Source organism: Neolamprologus multifasciatus, chromosome 19, assembly GCF_963576455.1.
Source record: "Neolamprologus multifasciatus chromosome 19, fNeoMul1.2, whole genome shotgun sequence".
In the NCBI taxonomy this organism is placed as follows: Eukaryota; Metazoa; Chordata; class Actinopteri; order Cichliformes; family Cichlidae; genus Neolamprologus; species Neolamprologus multifasciatus.
This window is the reverse complement of record NC_140457.1, coordinates 12,158,799-12,175,424: the sequence shown is the minus strand read 5'-3', so window position 1 is coordinate 12,175,424 and position 16,626 is coordinate 12,158,799. Positions and strand designations below refer to the sequence as shown.

Sequence of the window (16,626 nt, the reverse complement as noted above, 5' to 3'; positions counted from 1 at the left end):
CGGGACTCCCCGATCCTTACTGCGCATGTGCAAAGTCGGACCGTACAAATCGGGTCTACCCAATCCGTACCGCGCATGTGCAGATGTTTTCTTCTTCTTCTGTTCGTTTAATGGCAGTTTACTTCCCAGTGTACGAGGATACTGCCACCTGCTGACCGAGCGAATGAACCCTATTGTAAACTGAATTGGCGTCATTACAAACGTGTGTTAAATTTGATTTAGTGACAGTCGAGTGTGTTTATGCTTGTCTTTGTGGAGAGGATTGACTGGAATAGTGATGATAATGTCCGCTATCACTGTAAATTGTCAGTAAACACTTAATCTGGCTGCTGAATCTTCACGTGACACATTGCTAAGTCAATATTATTAAGTCTGTAATTAGGCGCCATTCTTCTTATTGTACGGCGCTGTTGTTCAATCGGGGAACGCTCTCTGTTGAGGAGAAAAGCATGAATTTGTTTGTATACGGATTATCCATAGTTTAAATGTCCCAGTAGTCGAAAAGGAGGCAGAGCTGTTGAGAAATGCTAAGAGCTAACTGGCCGCTAACCTTGTCATTCAAATATATTGAATGTCGCAATGTTGGCAAAGAGAGGAAGTGACGTAAGATTTGCGCATGCGGGGTACCGATCGGGTTTCCGGTACGGATCGGGTAGTGACACTTGCGCTGCCAGGACCTGCAAGGAGGAGAGGAGGGCGGCAGCAGGGGCGATTTTAGCCCATTTTTGGGGGTGCTTCAGCACCCCCAAAGATTTCTTACTTTTTTTTGACAATATTTGCTGTTTGTGTGACACACTACTAAAAATATAAAAAGCATACAGTGCTGTACTTGTTTGAGACGTAACATTTTAACAACAAAAGTATAGATAACCCCCCCCCTCCCAAAATGGTTTGTTCCAGCTCTCCCCTGCTCTGGCTCTAGCTCTCTTGCTGCCAGAGCGATGGTAGCTGAGACACAGCGGAGCGGAGGTGTAAGTGCCTGGCTTAAAACAGGACATATTAGCTGCATTTAACCTTCAGTTACTCTTTATATAGTTAGGTAGGAGTCAGACCATGTTTCTTTTTAACTGAAAAACATTACACCAGGTAACCTGCAGTGTTGAAAACGTGTTTTCCGACAATGTTTGCTACCCTACAATCCATCCTGCTCTGTAGTAAATTCAGCGACATTTCACCGTCCTGTTCCTCCCATTGAAATGTATACAGCCTATTTAAAAATCTAAAACTTTAAATTTTCCGTAGCCTAAAGTTGTTACCACTGTCCTGTTTTAAATGGATACTAACTAGCTAACTGACTGAATGCCCATTAACCTTATAACTCCTGTTGTGTGTGTGTGTGTGTGTGTGTGTGTGTGCATACAGAGAGACAGCCAGGTTCATAATGGATATGAGGAAGTTTTTTCCAAAAAAAAGGAGCCACATTCAGGTAAAAGTGTAAAATCAAATGACCCGTCAATCAAGAATAATGTTGGATCAGTGTTTCAATATTTATATCTTTTATTAGATGTTCATGTGGTTTGGTTATTTGCCTTTTGGTTGAAAGTACACTGAGAGAGGACGTTTTTTATTAGTGATCTTAATAGTATTTTTTCATATTAATTTAATTTTCATCTAATTGAATACAATCTATTTGTGTATGATTGTCAGTCCAAAGAGGGAGAGAGGAAAGAGGGGAACGTGAGGAGAAAGGGCAAGGTCAGGAAGAACCAGGTAAGAAAACAGACAGGGAACAGTGACAGGCACAACAGAAACTCACACAATCTGGAAGCTGTGTCCTCCCTATATTAAAGCTGCTATACAGAATCTGCAAAACAAACTGGGTTGAAACATTTTTGACCCTCTTTAACAACATTCCAACATAACATTATAATTGATTGGGGAGATTAAAATTAATGATATATTTTTATGTGGTTCAGCCACAACTCTTCTAAAACCTCAGCCAGTAATAGGTAGGCCAGCTTTTGGACCGTCCAGTTGTCTGTATGACTGCCGCAGTACGTACATCACATTTGCACACTGTCAGAAAGTGCCAAACAGCCCTGGTGGAGTGAGGAGCTGTAAAGAGAAGCAGAGTGCTCTGTTTATATTCTAAAAATGTTTTAAGCTTGTTTCAAAGATTCTGTACAGCAGCTTTAAATGTTTTCCAAAAGCACACATACACTTCTCAGTGTTTCTCAAACTTTTTACAGTGTGTACCACCTGATAAAATGTCAAGCTCTCCTAAGTACCACTATGAAAGCATGAAACTCATAAATCTTACAACAGAAAATTAGTATTATTAAATTAGTAAAATTAGTATCTGCATACATTGTACACATTGCATACATTCTACCACAGGCAAAGTTGCCTCCATTTTTATAGTTTTTATTAATATTATGTAATAATTTATTTGTAACAATTTATTCTGTTTCGGGAGTGTTTTTTATGTATCTGTATTATATTATACATACACATTAAAAGTGAATCTCTGTCCAAAAAATGCACTCAGTTTACTTCTTACTCACTATGAGCATCATTCATTATCCTCCCCCAGTAATTAAGGTTAGGATATGTATTTTTTTTATTCCAATCCATTCTTCTTTAGCAGCATTTAAATAACCTTGATCAGATTTGATGGTTTTGTTACAGACTTTTCAAAAAAGTGTTTTGCTTTTCTTTCACAAATGTGGGGATTAAATTGTGTTAAAATGTACAAAACAGTGATGTCATGTTTTGTGACGAGGACCCAGGCACAGAGAGACTTGATGAATTTAAGAATCTTATGATTTAATAAAGAAATTTGCAGACTTACACAGAGATGGTAAAATTATGATGACTGATAATGGAGATGAATACAACAGACGATGAGGACAGGGAGAAACAGGGGTTTAAATGCACCAAAGGGACAGTCAGAGAGAACTCAACATTTAAGGATGCAGGGACTGACAGAGACAGGTTTATCTTGCCTGGCTGGGCAGCTCTCTGGGTGCTCAGCACCCCCAAAGCTCTGATTCTAGAATTGCCCCTGGACGGCAGTAAAAAGAACCTGGATATAAGAAAGTATTTTTCAAAGAAACCTGTAAGTCACTTAAAGTCAAGTTCACTCATAAAATATGTCCATCATAATAACGTTACAGGCTATGCAAGGCAATACATGCCAACCCTCCCGTTTTTTCTCGGACAATCCCGAATTTCAGTGCCCCTCTTATTACTCTTTCTGGGATGCAAAATAAACGTTTAAAAAATTTTCAGGCGAGAATGTAGCTGTGCAAACTTCAAATATCTGAACCGGGGAGAACAGCAAACTCCCGGCACATCGTTTTAGGCTTTGGCCCACATCAGTCTAAAATTGTATGTAACCATGAATAACGTGTTGCCATGTCCACCAGGAGAGACTGGACAGTATAGATGTAAAACAAATATGCCAGCAGTTTATCTCAGTTAATGAGAGGAGAAGGCATGTGTTTGGCTTCTTCACATAGTGGACATTGAGTTGTTGTGTGGGACACCAGTAGTCCATGTCTGTTGCTGTAACAGTAGTTCATTTTTAGAGTAAAACATTCCAGCTCACTGACTTGATAGGGGCAATGGTGTGCCTAAAATGTTGCATAATTTTGCTATGAGATCTGTTACTTTGTGGTAATCTTAGATGAGTAGTTTTATAGACAAAAACCACCAGGTCATTCAGTGTTTCCTTAGTGCTAATGTATAAGAGATGTTGGTGTAGTATAACTGAAGTAATGTTGTTAAGTCCTTAAAGTCATATTCTTTTATTCTCATGAATGTATTTTAAACTATTTTTATTTTTGTATGGTATCTCATTTATAGAGATTGAAAATGTGACGTCATTCAGGGGTAAAACCGCAAAGAATTCTGGGAACTCGTGGCAAGCGGTACTAGTGCACGCAGGCTTTCAATTGAAATCAGTTATACAGCGATAAAAAGAAACACAAAAAATGGCAAGAAGCTGTTGTATTAACTGCAATAGCCGGTCGCATGACAGCCACGGAAAGCCGACGGGTAAAGAGATCGGTTGTTATCGGATTACGTCGTTGAAGAGAAATTGTTCGAGCCATGTTTCCGAAGTAACAACGAGGCGACTGATGGCCTGGATTACAGCCATTCAAAGACAAAATATAACGTCCCAGAACACTCCAGCTCACAGGTTAGTCTGCTCCAAGCATTTCTGCAAAGGTCAGTCTTCTGTTGTAGTTAATACGTTTTTTTTCAAACCCATTTTTCTCAACATAATTGGTGATATAGGTTACAAGCAAGTCTGGCGCTGAACAGAAATTGAACAGAACAGAACAGAAATTGTCGCGCTATGCTCCTTTGTTTATTGTGCATAAATAATGAATTGTCCTGACACAATATTGCGTTTCGCTTCTGTTATTACCATGGTACATTGATAAAAACATATACTTTTATTCACAGGAATATGGCTGAAGTAAACTAAAGTATAAAATACTTAGTCATTTGTTTAACAGTAACTTAACATTATATAATTCACATATAAAACTATGAATTGTAATTTTAAATGGTTTAAAAGCATGTAGAATAGCATCTGTAGGCAAGTATATTTCTCCTTTTTTTTTATCAAGCAAAGACGAAAAGGGCAGGGCACAAGTTTCGGTGGTTGAATCATCCGTTCCCACCAATGCCAAAACCAAATCTACGCCCTTGTGGGAGCCAATCAATAATGCGCATTTCCAAGACTATTAGCCTACGACATATCCAAGGAAAGCAAATAGTGATAGAAAACAACTTGCATGGAAGTTATACTTTTAATAACAGTGATGTCAAAATGAGCATTTACCTAATTTCTTTGTCTAAACTGGTACTGAATAAGCTCGTCCAGCAATTACATCCTAATATCGTTCAGCGATTTGTTAAAGCTGAAAGCTAAGTTGATTAGCAGTTGCGCGCATGCGCACAATTGGCTTTGTGTCCCGGTGTGCAAATCCAGCATTTGAAGAGGGTGGGAATTATCTTGGCAACACAAGGAAATCTTTGGGCTCCACGGATAACAACAAGAAACCGCTAGTTGCGTTTAGAAAGTAATGGAGAAGTGCGTCGGTGCTTTCCGTGTAGCGATGCTGCTTTCACCTCGCTACGTTCACGCTTTCAGAAGTGTTAAGGAATTTAAATAAATCGTCTAAAAATCATTAAAAGTTAAACCATGGTTGGACTTACCAGCGGATCCACCGGCGATGACCTGACGAGAGGCTTCTCGGAGCATGCTCTGTGGCTTTGTGGCTGTCATTTTTAGTGTTTTTAGACGCCCTGTCACAGAGAACACGGCCAAACGCTGTTACACGCTCTGTAAGGTTACTGCTATTGTGGCGTTAATGCTGTATTACACCTGCGTCGGTGCTCATTAACCCGCAACAAACCTGTGGGTTTCGTGGTCTTTGGTGAGGTTGCTGGGTGGTGTCCTGCCCCGCGCGGCTCACGGTTGACTCAGAGGTTCCTCTGCTCCTGCCCACGCTGGAGACAGCGCAGCAGCAATATCTATCCGAGTGCTCACGGGCTAGGCTAGGCTAGGCTAATATGTAATGAGTGAGTTGGATGAGTAATTACCCCCCCCCCCCCCCCCCACGGGCCCACACTTACCTCTCCACTCTCTGAATAGTTTAATAATCCAGCCACCGATAAACGTAAAGCAAATAATCCTATGTTTTATAGTGCTTTATATTAAACAAAGGCAGCTATTAAATCTTTATGCATTGATTATATTACAAATGCAGGCGTTTAAATTAAATTAATTATAATCCTATAATATTTAGATGGGTCAGAGCCCTGGTGTACACGCCAGTATGAGACCACTCACGAGCATTATTCGTGGTTTTCAGGGGTTTGGGGATCTAGAAGCAACACACTATACAATACCTCTTCAATAAATTAATAAAATAAAATCAGATACTACTCCCCCCCCCCCCAATCCCCATCTATGTTGTAATTGCCATGCACCGTGAACTCAGACATCACTCGGTAGAAGTCAACATGAAAACACAGCAGTGGGGCAAGTCTGATTAGACATTAGTCAAACAGCTTTGTGGTACAAGGTCCATGTGATGTGGTGTTGGACAGTGTGTAAATAGGTCAGCTAAAGACAAATTTGGAGATTATCCCATTTGTCCAAAGTTCATATTTGAAAGTGTTTATAATGGTTTAAAGTCATGCATTATGCTTTATCTGTAGAATGCATGCATATCTGCATAATATCTGCGTGATCCCTTTTGTAATGTACCAACATTGTGATCCATAGAGATCAATTAAGAGCAGGTGCTGTAGATTCCCATTGCTTTTCCAGTTAAATGTGTTGTTTTACAAAGATGTGAAATGTATGTAGGACTCACACTGTTGAAAATAATATCCCTGTAACATTATTTATTGTATATTTGTTTGAACAGGGTCATTTTTTTTGTGTAGTGCTGAGTTGAGTATTTTTACTCTTCACAATATAATTTGTTTTGTTATTCAAACTTTTTTCTTCCTCCAGCACTGTTTTTTTCTTTTTTCTTTTTTTGTCTCTGTGTTACTTTTAAGCAAATTGATGCATTTAGGATGCCAAACTGCACTCTGAAGAAACTAGTTAAGAAATACCACCTGCTTTGTGTATTTTCAAAGAACATAAGGTTACAGGGAAAACAGCAAAGGGTAAACTCTGGATGAGTTTGTGAAGTAAACAGTCAGATACGAGCACAATGTTTTTAACTATGTACAGACATCCTCATTTGCAAACAGTCTAGTTAAACACACAGCCAGTAAGACTTTCAAGGTAAGTAAATGTCCATCTACAGCTACAACATTGAGATTGTTTGCTATAAATTCAAAATAATAGAGCATGTGGCCTTATTGCACAATGGAAAAAGTGCAAAAGATATTCTTTTTTGTTTAGAAATGAAGGCATGTAGAAATTTAGCAGTGAGCCCTATAATAGATAATATATGGGGGCGACCATGGCTCAGGGGGTTGGGAAGTGTATCTGTAACCGGAAGGTCACCGGGTTGATCCCCAGGCTCTCTGTCCTGGTCGTTGTGTCCTTGGGCAAGACACTTTACCCTACCGCCTACTGGTGTTGGCCAGAGGGGCCGATGACGCGATATGGCAGCCTCGCTTCTGTCAGTCTGCCCCAGGGCAGCTGTGGCTACAACCGTAGCTTGCCTCCACCAGTGTGTGAATGTGAGAGTGAATGAATAATGGCAATGTAAAGTGCTTTGGGTGCCTTGAAAAGCGCTATATAAATCCAATCTATTATTATTATTATTATTATTATTATCATTATTATATACTTGGAAGGCTGTGTACAACCGGCACAGAAGGTAAGTTTATGGACAAAATGAATGAGAGAAGAAGTTCTGTGCTCTCCAAGGGACGCTTTGGTTAGAACACGATTCTTGTCACCATTGCTTAAACCTTCTGATTCATGATTAAACTTTACAGTACTTAGTAGCAGGAGTGTTTTATAAGGGAAAGCCAGCGGAACATTTGTTCCATGAAAAGAAAATAGGACAAGTGTTAATAGCATTTAAAATGTTTCTACCATTTACTTAGACATATAATTAATAAAAATGGAAGCACGCCTCACCCCCAACTAGTCATGCCAGGTGGCCGCCCATCCCTGAGCCCAACTCAACAGAGATTTCTTCCTGTTAAACGGGAGTTTTTCCTTCCCACTCTTGCCAATTGCTTGCTCCTAGAGGGTTGTCTGACTGTTGGGGTTTTCGCTTTGCTATTGCAGGGTCTTTATCTTACAATATAAAACACCTAGAGGCAACTGATGCTGTGATTTGATGCTATTTAAATAAAACAATTGAAAATTGAATTAAAAAAAATGTACTTAGTTCCAATACTTTCTGCCACTCTGAAGTATTAAATAGTCTACATTACAAAATTTATACAAAACTGGAGCTAAAAAGTCAGCAGAGGAATTTATCATTTATTTTAATAACCACACACAGACATACAAGCTACATCTTTTAAATTGCAACATATGTCAATACAGTAACCAGACGTACTCTGCAACACAAAGGAAACTACATTTTCCCCACACAAATGTGACATTTGTGGTAAACATTTCCTAATGTTATGGAGAAATAAATAGCTATTATGAACATAAGCAAGACAGTGGTTTATCCAAAACAGTTCAAGTCATCATAATATTTTGGTAGCTCTTTAAAAAAAGAAAGAAAGAAAGTGTTCTCTCCTTTTGTTTGCCTGATGCTCATTTAAAAATAATGTAATTTTAAATATACTGTATGTTTAGTGTAATTAGGGAAGACTATTTTGTCTTATTGTGAAAGAACAAAGCAAGAAAATACTATCAATTCACTGTTTCCAGAAACTCAAGAGTCAAATATTTTTCCAACTTTAAACTTTTTAGACTATTTTTCAACTAAATCTGAATCTGTCCATTTGCTAGAGAGACATCTGTGAGGGGCATCAACTGAAATTTCTGACATTTGCAGGACAAAATATTTTATTAATTAGTTAATTGAGAAATTAGTCATTTCAATCTACCATATTAATTGCTATTTGCCACCCTACATTAGTCCAATATGATATTATGGATAATTAACAGATTAAAATGTATGAATCTGTCCTAAAATACGCAACATTAGCTCCTTTCTAAACGAGCAGCAGCTCTTCATCATATTCAGACTCTTGCTTCATTGTCATTTACTTTTGATCGCTGATGATGAATAATTCTAGTGACACACAGGCAGACAAATTATGACTTCTGCAAGTGGGAACATCGAGTATCATCAAGTCCTCAGATCATTACAGTATTTCAGGAATGGTTCTGATGTCCAATTTCAACACTGAATTCCCAAGTGAACTAGCACCTATGAAATGCAAAGTTGAAACACCTGTGTTGAAATAAATAGTCTAAAAGACTGATCCTGACATTTCTAATTCTAACTCTTAATAAGAACAACAACAATAATAAAAACTTTAATAAAAGTACCTCTTCTGTAAGAATGAAAACTCAGGACATGCAACCCAGTGCACTCCAGATGAATGCAAAGTAATAGTAACTGCTGTCAGCAAACCTCCCTCTACTAACAGTCTTTCTCAATTTTTTTTATTTTCGCAATTCACAGTAGCGTGGGGCCCTTGGTGGTGTAGTTCATGGTTGGGAAGTGCCGGCTGTCTGCATCCCAGTGGCTGAGGGGCTGGTGAGAGGCAGATGGGAGGCTGGGGTTCCAGTGGTTAATGTAGCTGGCCATGAGCAAAGTCAGCTCCAGTATCTGACATGAGAGTGAAAACTGATTTTAACAGCCTAAAGTCAATGATATTAATGAGTTTTATGTGATTCTAAAATGCAAGAAAGCCAACTGAATATGTTTACCTTGATTAGGTAAATGCAATCTGACCACATGTTAAAGCTCCAGAAAAATATGTGAAGTTGTTTAAACAAGTGAAAATGGATATGTTTGAGTACTTTTTCAGAACTTGACCTGTACTCACTTTCTTGCTGTGCTGGGTGTATTGTGATAGATCAGATTCAAAGCATTCATTAGTCTATTCAAGCCCACTTTAACTCTTACAGTCAGGCCTCTTCACATTGGTAACGCCCTAAGAAACTTCTATGTTTAATTTAGAAACTTCTAAATTTATGCACATGTATGTATGCTGTTGTTCTTTTCCCCACTTTTACCTGTAGACACATGTGCGAGTTTGTTGTTTGTATGGTTTTGTTGTTGACTTCTTCTCTGCAAATCACTTTTGCATTAAGTTTTGCATTAAGTAACACTAGAAAAAAATAGATAAATAAAATAGATAGATAAAATAGAGATAGATAAAATAGATAATTACAATGATGAAAGCAGGAAGTATACCTTAGGTTTAGGCATTGCAAAGACCAGCTTCTCCACGCTCTTCTTCCCGGCTCCAGCCTCCCTCTGTTGGCTCGTGACCACCATGAAATCATCACGACAACCGCCAAAGGTAATTACAGACTGGTAGGAGTATGTGACCAGAGTGTGCTGAAAAAAAGGAGCATTGCCAGTGTGAAATCTGCAGTGAAGTGGATATAAACAGAATTCATGTTCAGATTTTATTGCTGACCTCATTATATAGTATGGAATTCACTTAGGAAATCATTTTGGTTTCTCCTTCTTTTTGAGGAGTAAATTGAGTGTGAAGATATGTGACATAATTTCCAGCAACGTATTCTGATTTTCACTTTGTTTTCTCCCATTTCTTTCTGAAGGCACATGGTCTGCACGCCAGACCAAGAATGAAATGGATCAACATGAGCTGCAGAAAATTACAGAGCTCACGTTAGCATAGTTTACATGTTGGAACTGCTGTGTGTCAGGGTCAAGTATGTGAATTCAGAGGCTGGCCGTTTTATTTTCCTTGGGATTTCTGGGGTTCGAAACACCACAGAATGAAAATCATTCCAGACCAGTGGGTCAAGAAAGCTTTGCAGCTGTGTCCTATCCAGCTGCTGCAGCAGTTAAAAGCTATCTCTAGATTTAACAGCTATAAAGTCAAGCCGGAAATTCAATAAAAGAATGGACTTTCTAAATTCTAAATTGTTCTGGCAGCAGATTTTATTCTGAAAACACATGACAGGATGGTCTGCTCAGCTTGAAACTCACCATTGTGTAGTCCAGCACACACAATCCATCCTCATTGACTGCCAGCCACACCTGGCTCTGCTCAATAGGAGAGGGGGGTACAGGCTGTGGACAGGGGAACCAAAGAAGGGTCGTTTTACAGATGTTATACAGCTTCATCTCAAACAGGTTTGGGCTTGAAAGCTTAGTTCAAGATTTTGGTATGGTTCAGTCAAAATTATCTAAGTATGCTCTTTGGTTTTGATGAAGAATCACATCAAGACCGACATTTAAAGACTGATTAGACAAACAGGGGGCGATAAAGTTTCACATAGAATAACATCAGTCACAAAACAACACAAGAGATGTATTCAACTTTTTTGTTACCTTGGCACTGAAGAGCTTGGCTCCAAACAAAGGCCATTTCCGAGCCACAGTTAGGTATATTCTTACACACTCGGATGCACTGCACCCACGCAGCATTGACCACTTAGTGGCGAGACGCTCGGTAAGGTCTCTGAGAGGATAAAAGGAACAGTGGTGAGTTAAAATATGGCAGGATAACAAAGCTTTATAAAGCTTTATAAAGTTCTCAGATCGAGTTCTAGATTAAGAAATTGTGGAATGGCACATTTATTCGTTTTTGGGGTTTTTTCTTTACTTGAGCTGCTCGGAGCTGCAGTCCTGTTTGTAGCGTTTTGGGTAGAAGCGTTCTAAGGCTTGAAGGAGAATTATTTGAGATTTAGCCTGAGAAGAGCCAGAGGGAGAGGAGGCACCTGGTCTGTCCAAATCACCATGTTCAACCTGGAGGACAAAAGAAAACAGATAGTTAAAAGACAAAAATGCTTTAAAAAAAAAAAAAAACACACAAAATCATACATTTCAGCACTGTAGATAAAAGAATAGCATTTTTTCCTTCCAAAAAAAGTCTCTTTTTCTTGATAAAATTGTTACAGACCTGGGCCAAGAGGGCAGCCACTTCAAGAGCCAGCTCTTTGTTTACAGGAAAATGGCCTTGCTGAACTTCATCATTCACCTGGTATGCCAGCAGGAGGCGCTCTCGCTCCATTTCTCCCTTTACCTGAGATCTGAAATACAACCTGCATACAGGAGCATATTGTTATTAAGGCCGTTTTCTTGGGAGAAACTGAAAATTGAGATATAACATCAGCATATTTCACTTTGCAGTCTATAACATTTAAAAAAAATCTTTAAATACATCTCTATGACTATAGAGTAAAAGTACAATGTTGCTGATGTGTTTGAGTGCTACAAAATTGAGATATGAAAATAGAAGTCATACCTGTTCTTGTATGTTAGCCGGACAATCCGTGTCCCTTCATTTTTCCCAGGATGCAGCTCCTTTAGAGCCAGTTCCCATTTGGAAATAACATCACAGATCTGGGAAAAGCAAACGTTAGTCTCAAGTTATACAAGCACACATTTTTTCACTCATGTTACAGTAAGCTGGTGATCTAGATATTCTGATTTGTACACAAACTCATATATACAGTGCATTGCATGAGCCACACAGACCTATACTTTTGTGGAATGGTGGATTCTTTTAACAGCAATAATTAAAAAATCTAGAGGCACTACTTTAAATATGACTGGGTAGAATTAAAACACAGAGAAAGGCTGTCATATACTAGACCACATCATAAGTTGTCAAAAAATGTTTGGACAGTGTAAATTTGCCAAAAAATAATCCCACTACTCACTACTGATCCTCTAACTTATTAGAAAATTTGAGACAGATGATCTACCTTCAAACCACAGAGCCAAAAATCATCAGTGATTTCTGTACAGCAGCTTTCTCCCATCTACTAATGGTCTGTGACCCACAGCCCTACCTTGGCAGATGGCTGCAGGCAGTGCTCCAAGTCTTTTCCAGATGGATCATCAGTGAAGAGGGCAAATCCAGTCAGCTGTGGTTTCCTCATGCTAATCCTCTGGTTCAGCGTGTTGAGGAACTCCTCCACTGTAGTCGACCCATCGAATCCCACTACCTATAGTAGAAAACAAAGGACACAGCTGGCACTGAGTTTCAGATTCTGCAGTGGTTGCAGGAGTTTGTAGTTCCACTGGCAGTCAAAAAACTGCAACATCAGACTAGAAATGTAACAGAAATAAAAAGGAGGTTCATTTTCCAAAAAGGACATATACAAAGTACAGTTGGGAAGGTATAGATGCGAACTAAAATATATACAACTAAAGAAAGCCTAGAGGAAATTTGTGCATGAAGAATGTATTATTTGCTTCTCGAAACAGGGGTATAGTCATTACAACACCTGTGCTAGCTACCTGGTAAGCTATGTGTTACCTGGTAGGTGTTGTTCATGAAATGAACTGGGATGCTGAAAGGTAGTGAATGGTGGTAGGGGTTGCGCAGCAGGATGGAAACTATCTCCATACGTGAAGGTTTAGCCTCTCGCTCTCCATTCTGCAGAGTTCGCTCCAAAGATCTCTGACAATATACTGCATATTTCCCCACCTCACTCCTGTATGTGGTGGGAAAAAGGGAAAAGATAATTAGAAGAGGTTTTTATGTATTGGAAGTTTTTCTGCTATATTTTAAGGTGTGGATTAAGTTAGCTCACCTTGGGTTAGCATTGCGTTGCAGATATTGTCTCAGGTACCACAGAAAATGTTGCTGAGGGAGGAACAGAGCCACACACAAAGACAACAGCTGCCAGCACTGCAGGGAGAGATAGAAAAAGAAGACATATTTTAACTAACGCGTTTTATCTTAAAAAATATTTTTAAAAAATAAATTTTTTAAAAATATATTTTAAGTTCATAAAAAAGTACATTTAAAAACTAATGTCTGAGCGCTTTAAACATGGCTCCTGGCTCTTTACTGTGTAGTGAGTTGACCTGTGTGAGAGAGTAGTTGTGTGGCGTCCGACAGTTGGTCTGTTTGATGAGCTGACAGTAAATTTCATTCTGCAGCTCTGGGTGGTTCAGGCACACTTGCAAAGCATTCTGGGCCAGCGAGGTGTGGTAATCAATAGATGGAGACTCAACCAGCACATTGATGAAGAGCTGACAGGACTGCAAAATGTCAAAGAAACAAAATTTAATGGCACTGAGCTACCAACAGGTGGAGACACAACAAACCTAGAAACCCGAAAACAAAGGTAAGGGACGCATATCGAAAGCAACTTAAAACAGTTAAATTAATACAGGATTGGGTGATCATAACACTCGGCTGAGATGAAAACAACAAAAAACATCCCAGCATGAGGTCAAGAAGAGCTCCAGTGTAAGGGGGGAAAAAAGGGTGAATGTCATTACTTTGTTCTCATTCAGTGTGACAGCTGAAGACAAAGACGCCATTTAACAGGTTTAATCAGTCTTGTCAGTCTCATTAATACTTCAAAGACATGAAGTAGAGCATAGACTTGAAAAGCATGCAACGTCCTTTCATTCAGTTTCATTGTGTGTGTTTGGGACAATTTTTAAGGCTGGATGGTCAGAGAGAGCCGATCTATTCAGCCATCAATCCTAATGTAGTTGGTGGGGCTGTGAAGCATAAATTGGAAGGAAGGGGCTTCTGGTTGACAAGAGAGGAAAAGAATCTGCCATCTCCCTACAAGGTCCTTGTTCTGCTCTGATCCCATTTCTTCTTCCCCATCGTGTAGTTTCCATATCCATTGCTGTCACTCTGTGAAGGCCTTGACCTCCCATGTCTCCTCTTAAAAGAGGGCTACCTTCACGCTGGCTCTAAACCACAGGAACAGTTAGCTTCAATGAAAGCAGATAATCAAGGCCATTATCTCTCTTCAACACTTTTGATGAGCTGGGCCCCTCGGTCCTCAGCCTTTGATCTGGTTTAGTGGCAGGAGGGGTGTGTGTGTGTGTGGGGGGGGGGGGGGGGGGGGGGGGGGGCTGCAGAGCTCATCCAAGAGTACAAGGGGTTAAAGAGGGGGACAAACTGGAGTGGGATGGATAATGTCTTGAACAGATCCTCACAGTGAGAGGGAGATAGAGAAGTGGAAAGGGATTCCGAGAAAGGGATAAAAGGGAAAAGCATAATCAAAAGTAAGTGGGATGGAACAAAAGAAAGAGAAGGGTGAGAGGTGGGCACACTGACCTTGAAAAGCTTGAGAGCCTCTGTCTGCAGAGCTTCAGAGGGCAGCGTGGTGAGAGGCGAGCGGAGACCCTCCTTACAGAACCTCAAGGCCTCACTCTTCCACAACACAGACTCTGGGAGAGGGCGGTGAAAGACATACATATATAAAAAGGCACAAATATAACACGAGTACACACAGACAAACAAAGATTGAGTTTCAAAGCTTTAATGACTCAACAGCTGATAAAAATTCATATATGGTGCTACAGTCTCAAACACTGTCTGCAATGTAGATCAAAATAACATGCAGCATGCTACTGTGTGCATTTATACCCACGTATAGATATTCTAAGCCAGGGGTGTCAAACATAAGGCCTGGGGGCCAAAATTGGCCCAGCAAAGACACCAAACTGGCCCACTGGGCACTCTGGAAAACATGAACTGCAATTTTGCAAGTTTTATAGCTTATCATAAGGAAAAAGTCCTGCATCATGGCTATTCATACTATATCAAAGTAATCAACCAATAAACATTGTTCCTGGTTTTATCTACTATAGAAGTGTCTAAAAAATGAACTTTTTTGTCAACGAACAAAACATTTCTGCTGTTTAATTACAAGACAATTTGGCCAATGAGTTACCAGAGCTATCTTTGTAATTTTACACATTACCAAAATTTACACATTTTACATTTTTTTTATAATTTAAGTCCAAAGCCAGCCAGGTGATGGAATCAAACTGAAGACATTCTTACTGTGAGGCAACAGTGCAAATCGAATAAATGAAATGACGTCACCTGATTGGCAGCCTATATAACCTGACTTCCTTTCAAGACGGCTCTCTCTATTCCTTGAAGGCTGCTGCCTTTGAGGCACCCAACTTGATTTTCATTTACCGTGGTTTGATTGAGTTATAGTTCTCCCATTTTTATTCACCTTTTGTCAGATTATGATAATAAATTTGCTTAATGAAAATTGTTATTGTGTTGCTCTCTCTTCTTTTGATGTACTTGAGTGAGCCAGCCATAACAAGTGGGGGCTTGTCCAGGATAAAGTACAAACTTTTGTAACAAAGCAACCGCTGTTTTGGGTTACTAAAACACTATCTTACGAGCTAATGATAGTGACTATGTGATTATAACACCCTGGTGTTTTCCTGTTAATTCTCTGCTGTCAATAATTAAAATCAAATAACAACATCAGAAAAAAAAACATCAGAAAGGTTTGGATATGATTGAACTATTTTTGTTGTGAAATATGGATTTCTTACCAGGGTCTCCGTCTGCATCAAGCAGTTTACCAATGAGCTGCTCATACTCTGTGCCTACTTTGAAGGCTGCATTGCTACAAGCTGCTACAGTCAGGTGATACAGCCATGTATCCTATGTAAAATAAAACATACTAATTAATATGAAAACAGAATTTTATTTCTCTTTTTGAATGAAAAACAACTCATTAACATATTTATTGTTGGACTACCTTCTCCTGTTTGGTGCCAATGAGCAGATATGTAGGACTCTGGTCTCTTGGTTGGACCACTAAGGTGTAGTGGGAGGAGAGAAAACCTCGAGAGCCTGCCTCATAGTCCTCGTCTGAATCGCAGGAGCGATCTACTTCCTGAACTGATGCCTCCCGCATTTGCAGCTGACCCAGAGGAAGCTGAAAAAGAGAAAGGCAAATCAGCATCAGCTAGGGAGCACTAAAATAAGTCTTGTCAATGTCAGGAGTAGAGAGATGTTTGTTTAATAGACCTTGTCCTCCTGGTTGCGATAGTAGTAGAAAACCTTTCCAACCAAAGAACACCACACTAGTTTTGAGTGGCCGTGTTTGACCTGAAAGCACAAGACAAAAAAATAAGTTTCAGGACAAATCCAAAGTTACCAGGAAGTTACTACAATGAATATATTATATTAGAAAGCTTGTCAGTTTTTCAAACTCTAGACATAGACCGAAATATGATCATTAGGAAATTTCTGCTTCTGTCCATCTGTTGGGAAGCCAGT

General features: G+C 39.4%; 2 protein-coding genes across 4 annotated transcripts in view; both read right to left on the bottom strand.

Annotated features, from left to right (window-relative positions):
- slc25a21 (solute carrier family 25 member 21) overlaps positions 1-5,530 on the bottom strand; it is a 104,259-nt gene extending 98,729 nt beyond the window's left edge. The window contains exons 1-2 of the mRNA XM_085142821.1: positions 5,373-5,530; positions 5,173-5,262 (exon numbers count right to left, since the gene is read on the bottom strand). Coding sequence (XP_084998947.1) covers positions 5,173-5,242 — 70 coding nt within the window. The 5' untranslated portion in view covers positions 5,243-5,262; positions 5,373-5,530. The remainder of the gene's footprint in view (positions 1-5,172; positions 5,263-5,372) is intronic.
- Positions 5,531-7,877: 2,347 nt separating this feature from the next.
- The window catches only part of plekhh1 (pleckstrin homology domain containing, family H (with MyTH4 domain) member 1), a 33,919-nt gene continuing 25,170 nt past the window's right edge, over positions 7,878-16,626 (bottom strand). For all 3 annotated transcript variants that reach the window (XM_085142812.1, XM_085142811.1, XM_085142810.1), the window contains 15 exons: positions 16,375-16,455; positions 16,103-16,282; positions 15,894-16,005; positions 14,647-14,759; positions 13,428-13,604; positions 13,151-13,248; positions 12,874-13,051; positions 12,404-12,559; positions 11,854-11,951; positions 11,509-11,650; positions 11,212-11,354; positions 10,938-11,067; positions 10,593-10,676; positions 9,825-9,971; positions 7,878-9,233 (listed from right to left, as the gene is read on the bottom strand). In XM_085142812.1, the coding sequence (XP_084998938.1) occupies positions 9,081-9,233; positions 9,825-9,971; positions 10,593-10,676; positions 10,938-11,067; positions 11,212-11,354; positions 11,509-11,650; positions 11,854-11,951; positions 12,404-12,559; positions 12,874-13,051; positions 13,151-13,248; positions 13,428-13,604; positions 14,647-14,759; positions 15,894-16,005; positions 16,103-16,282; positions 16,375-16,455 (1,992 nt within the window). In that variant the 3' untranslated portion in view covers positions 7,878-9,080. The remainder of the gene's footprint in view (positions 9,234-9,824; positions 9,972-10,592; positions 10,677-10,937; positions 11,068-11,211; positions 11,355-11,508; positions 11,651-11,853; positions 11,952-12,403; positions 12,560-12,873; positions 13,052-13,150; positions 13,249-13,427; positions 13,605-14,646; positions 14,760-15,893; positions 16,006-16,102; positions 16,283-16,374; positions 16,456-16,626) is intronic.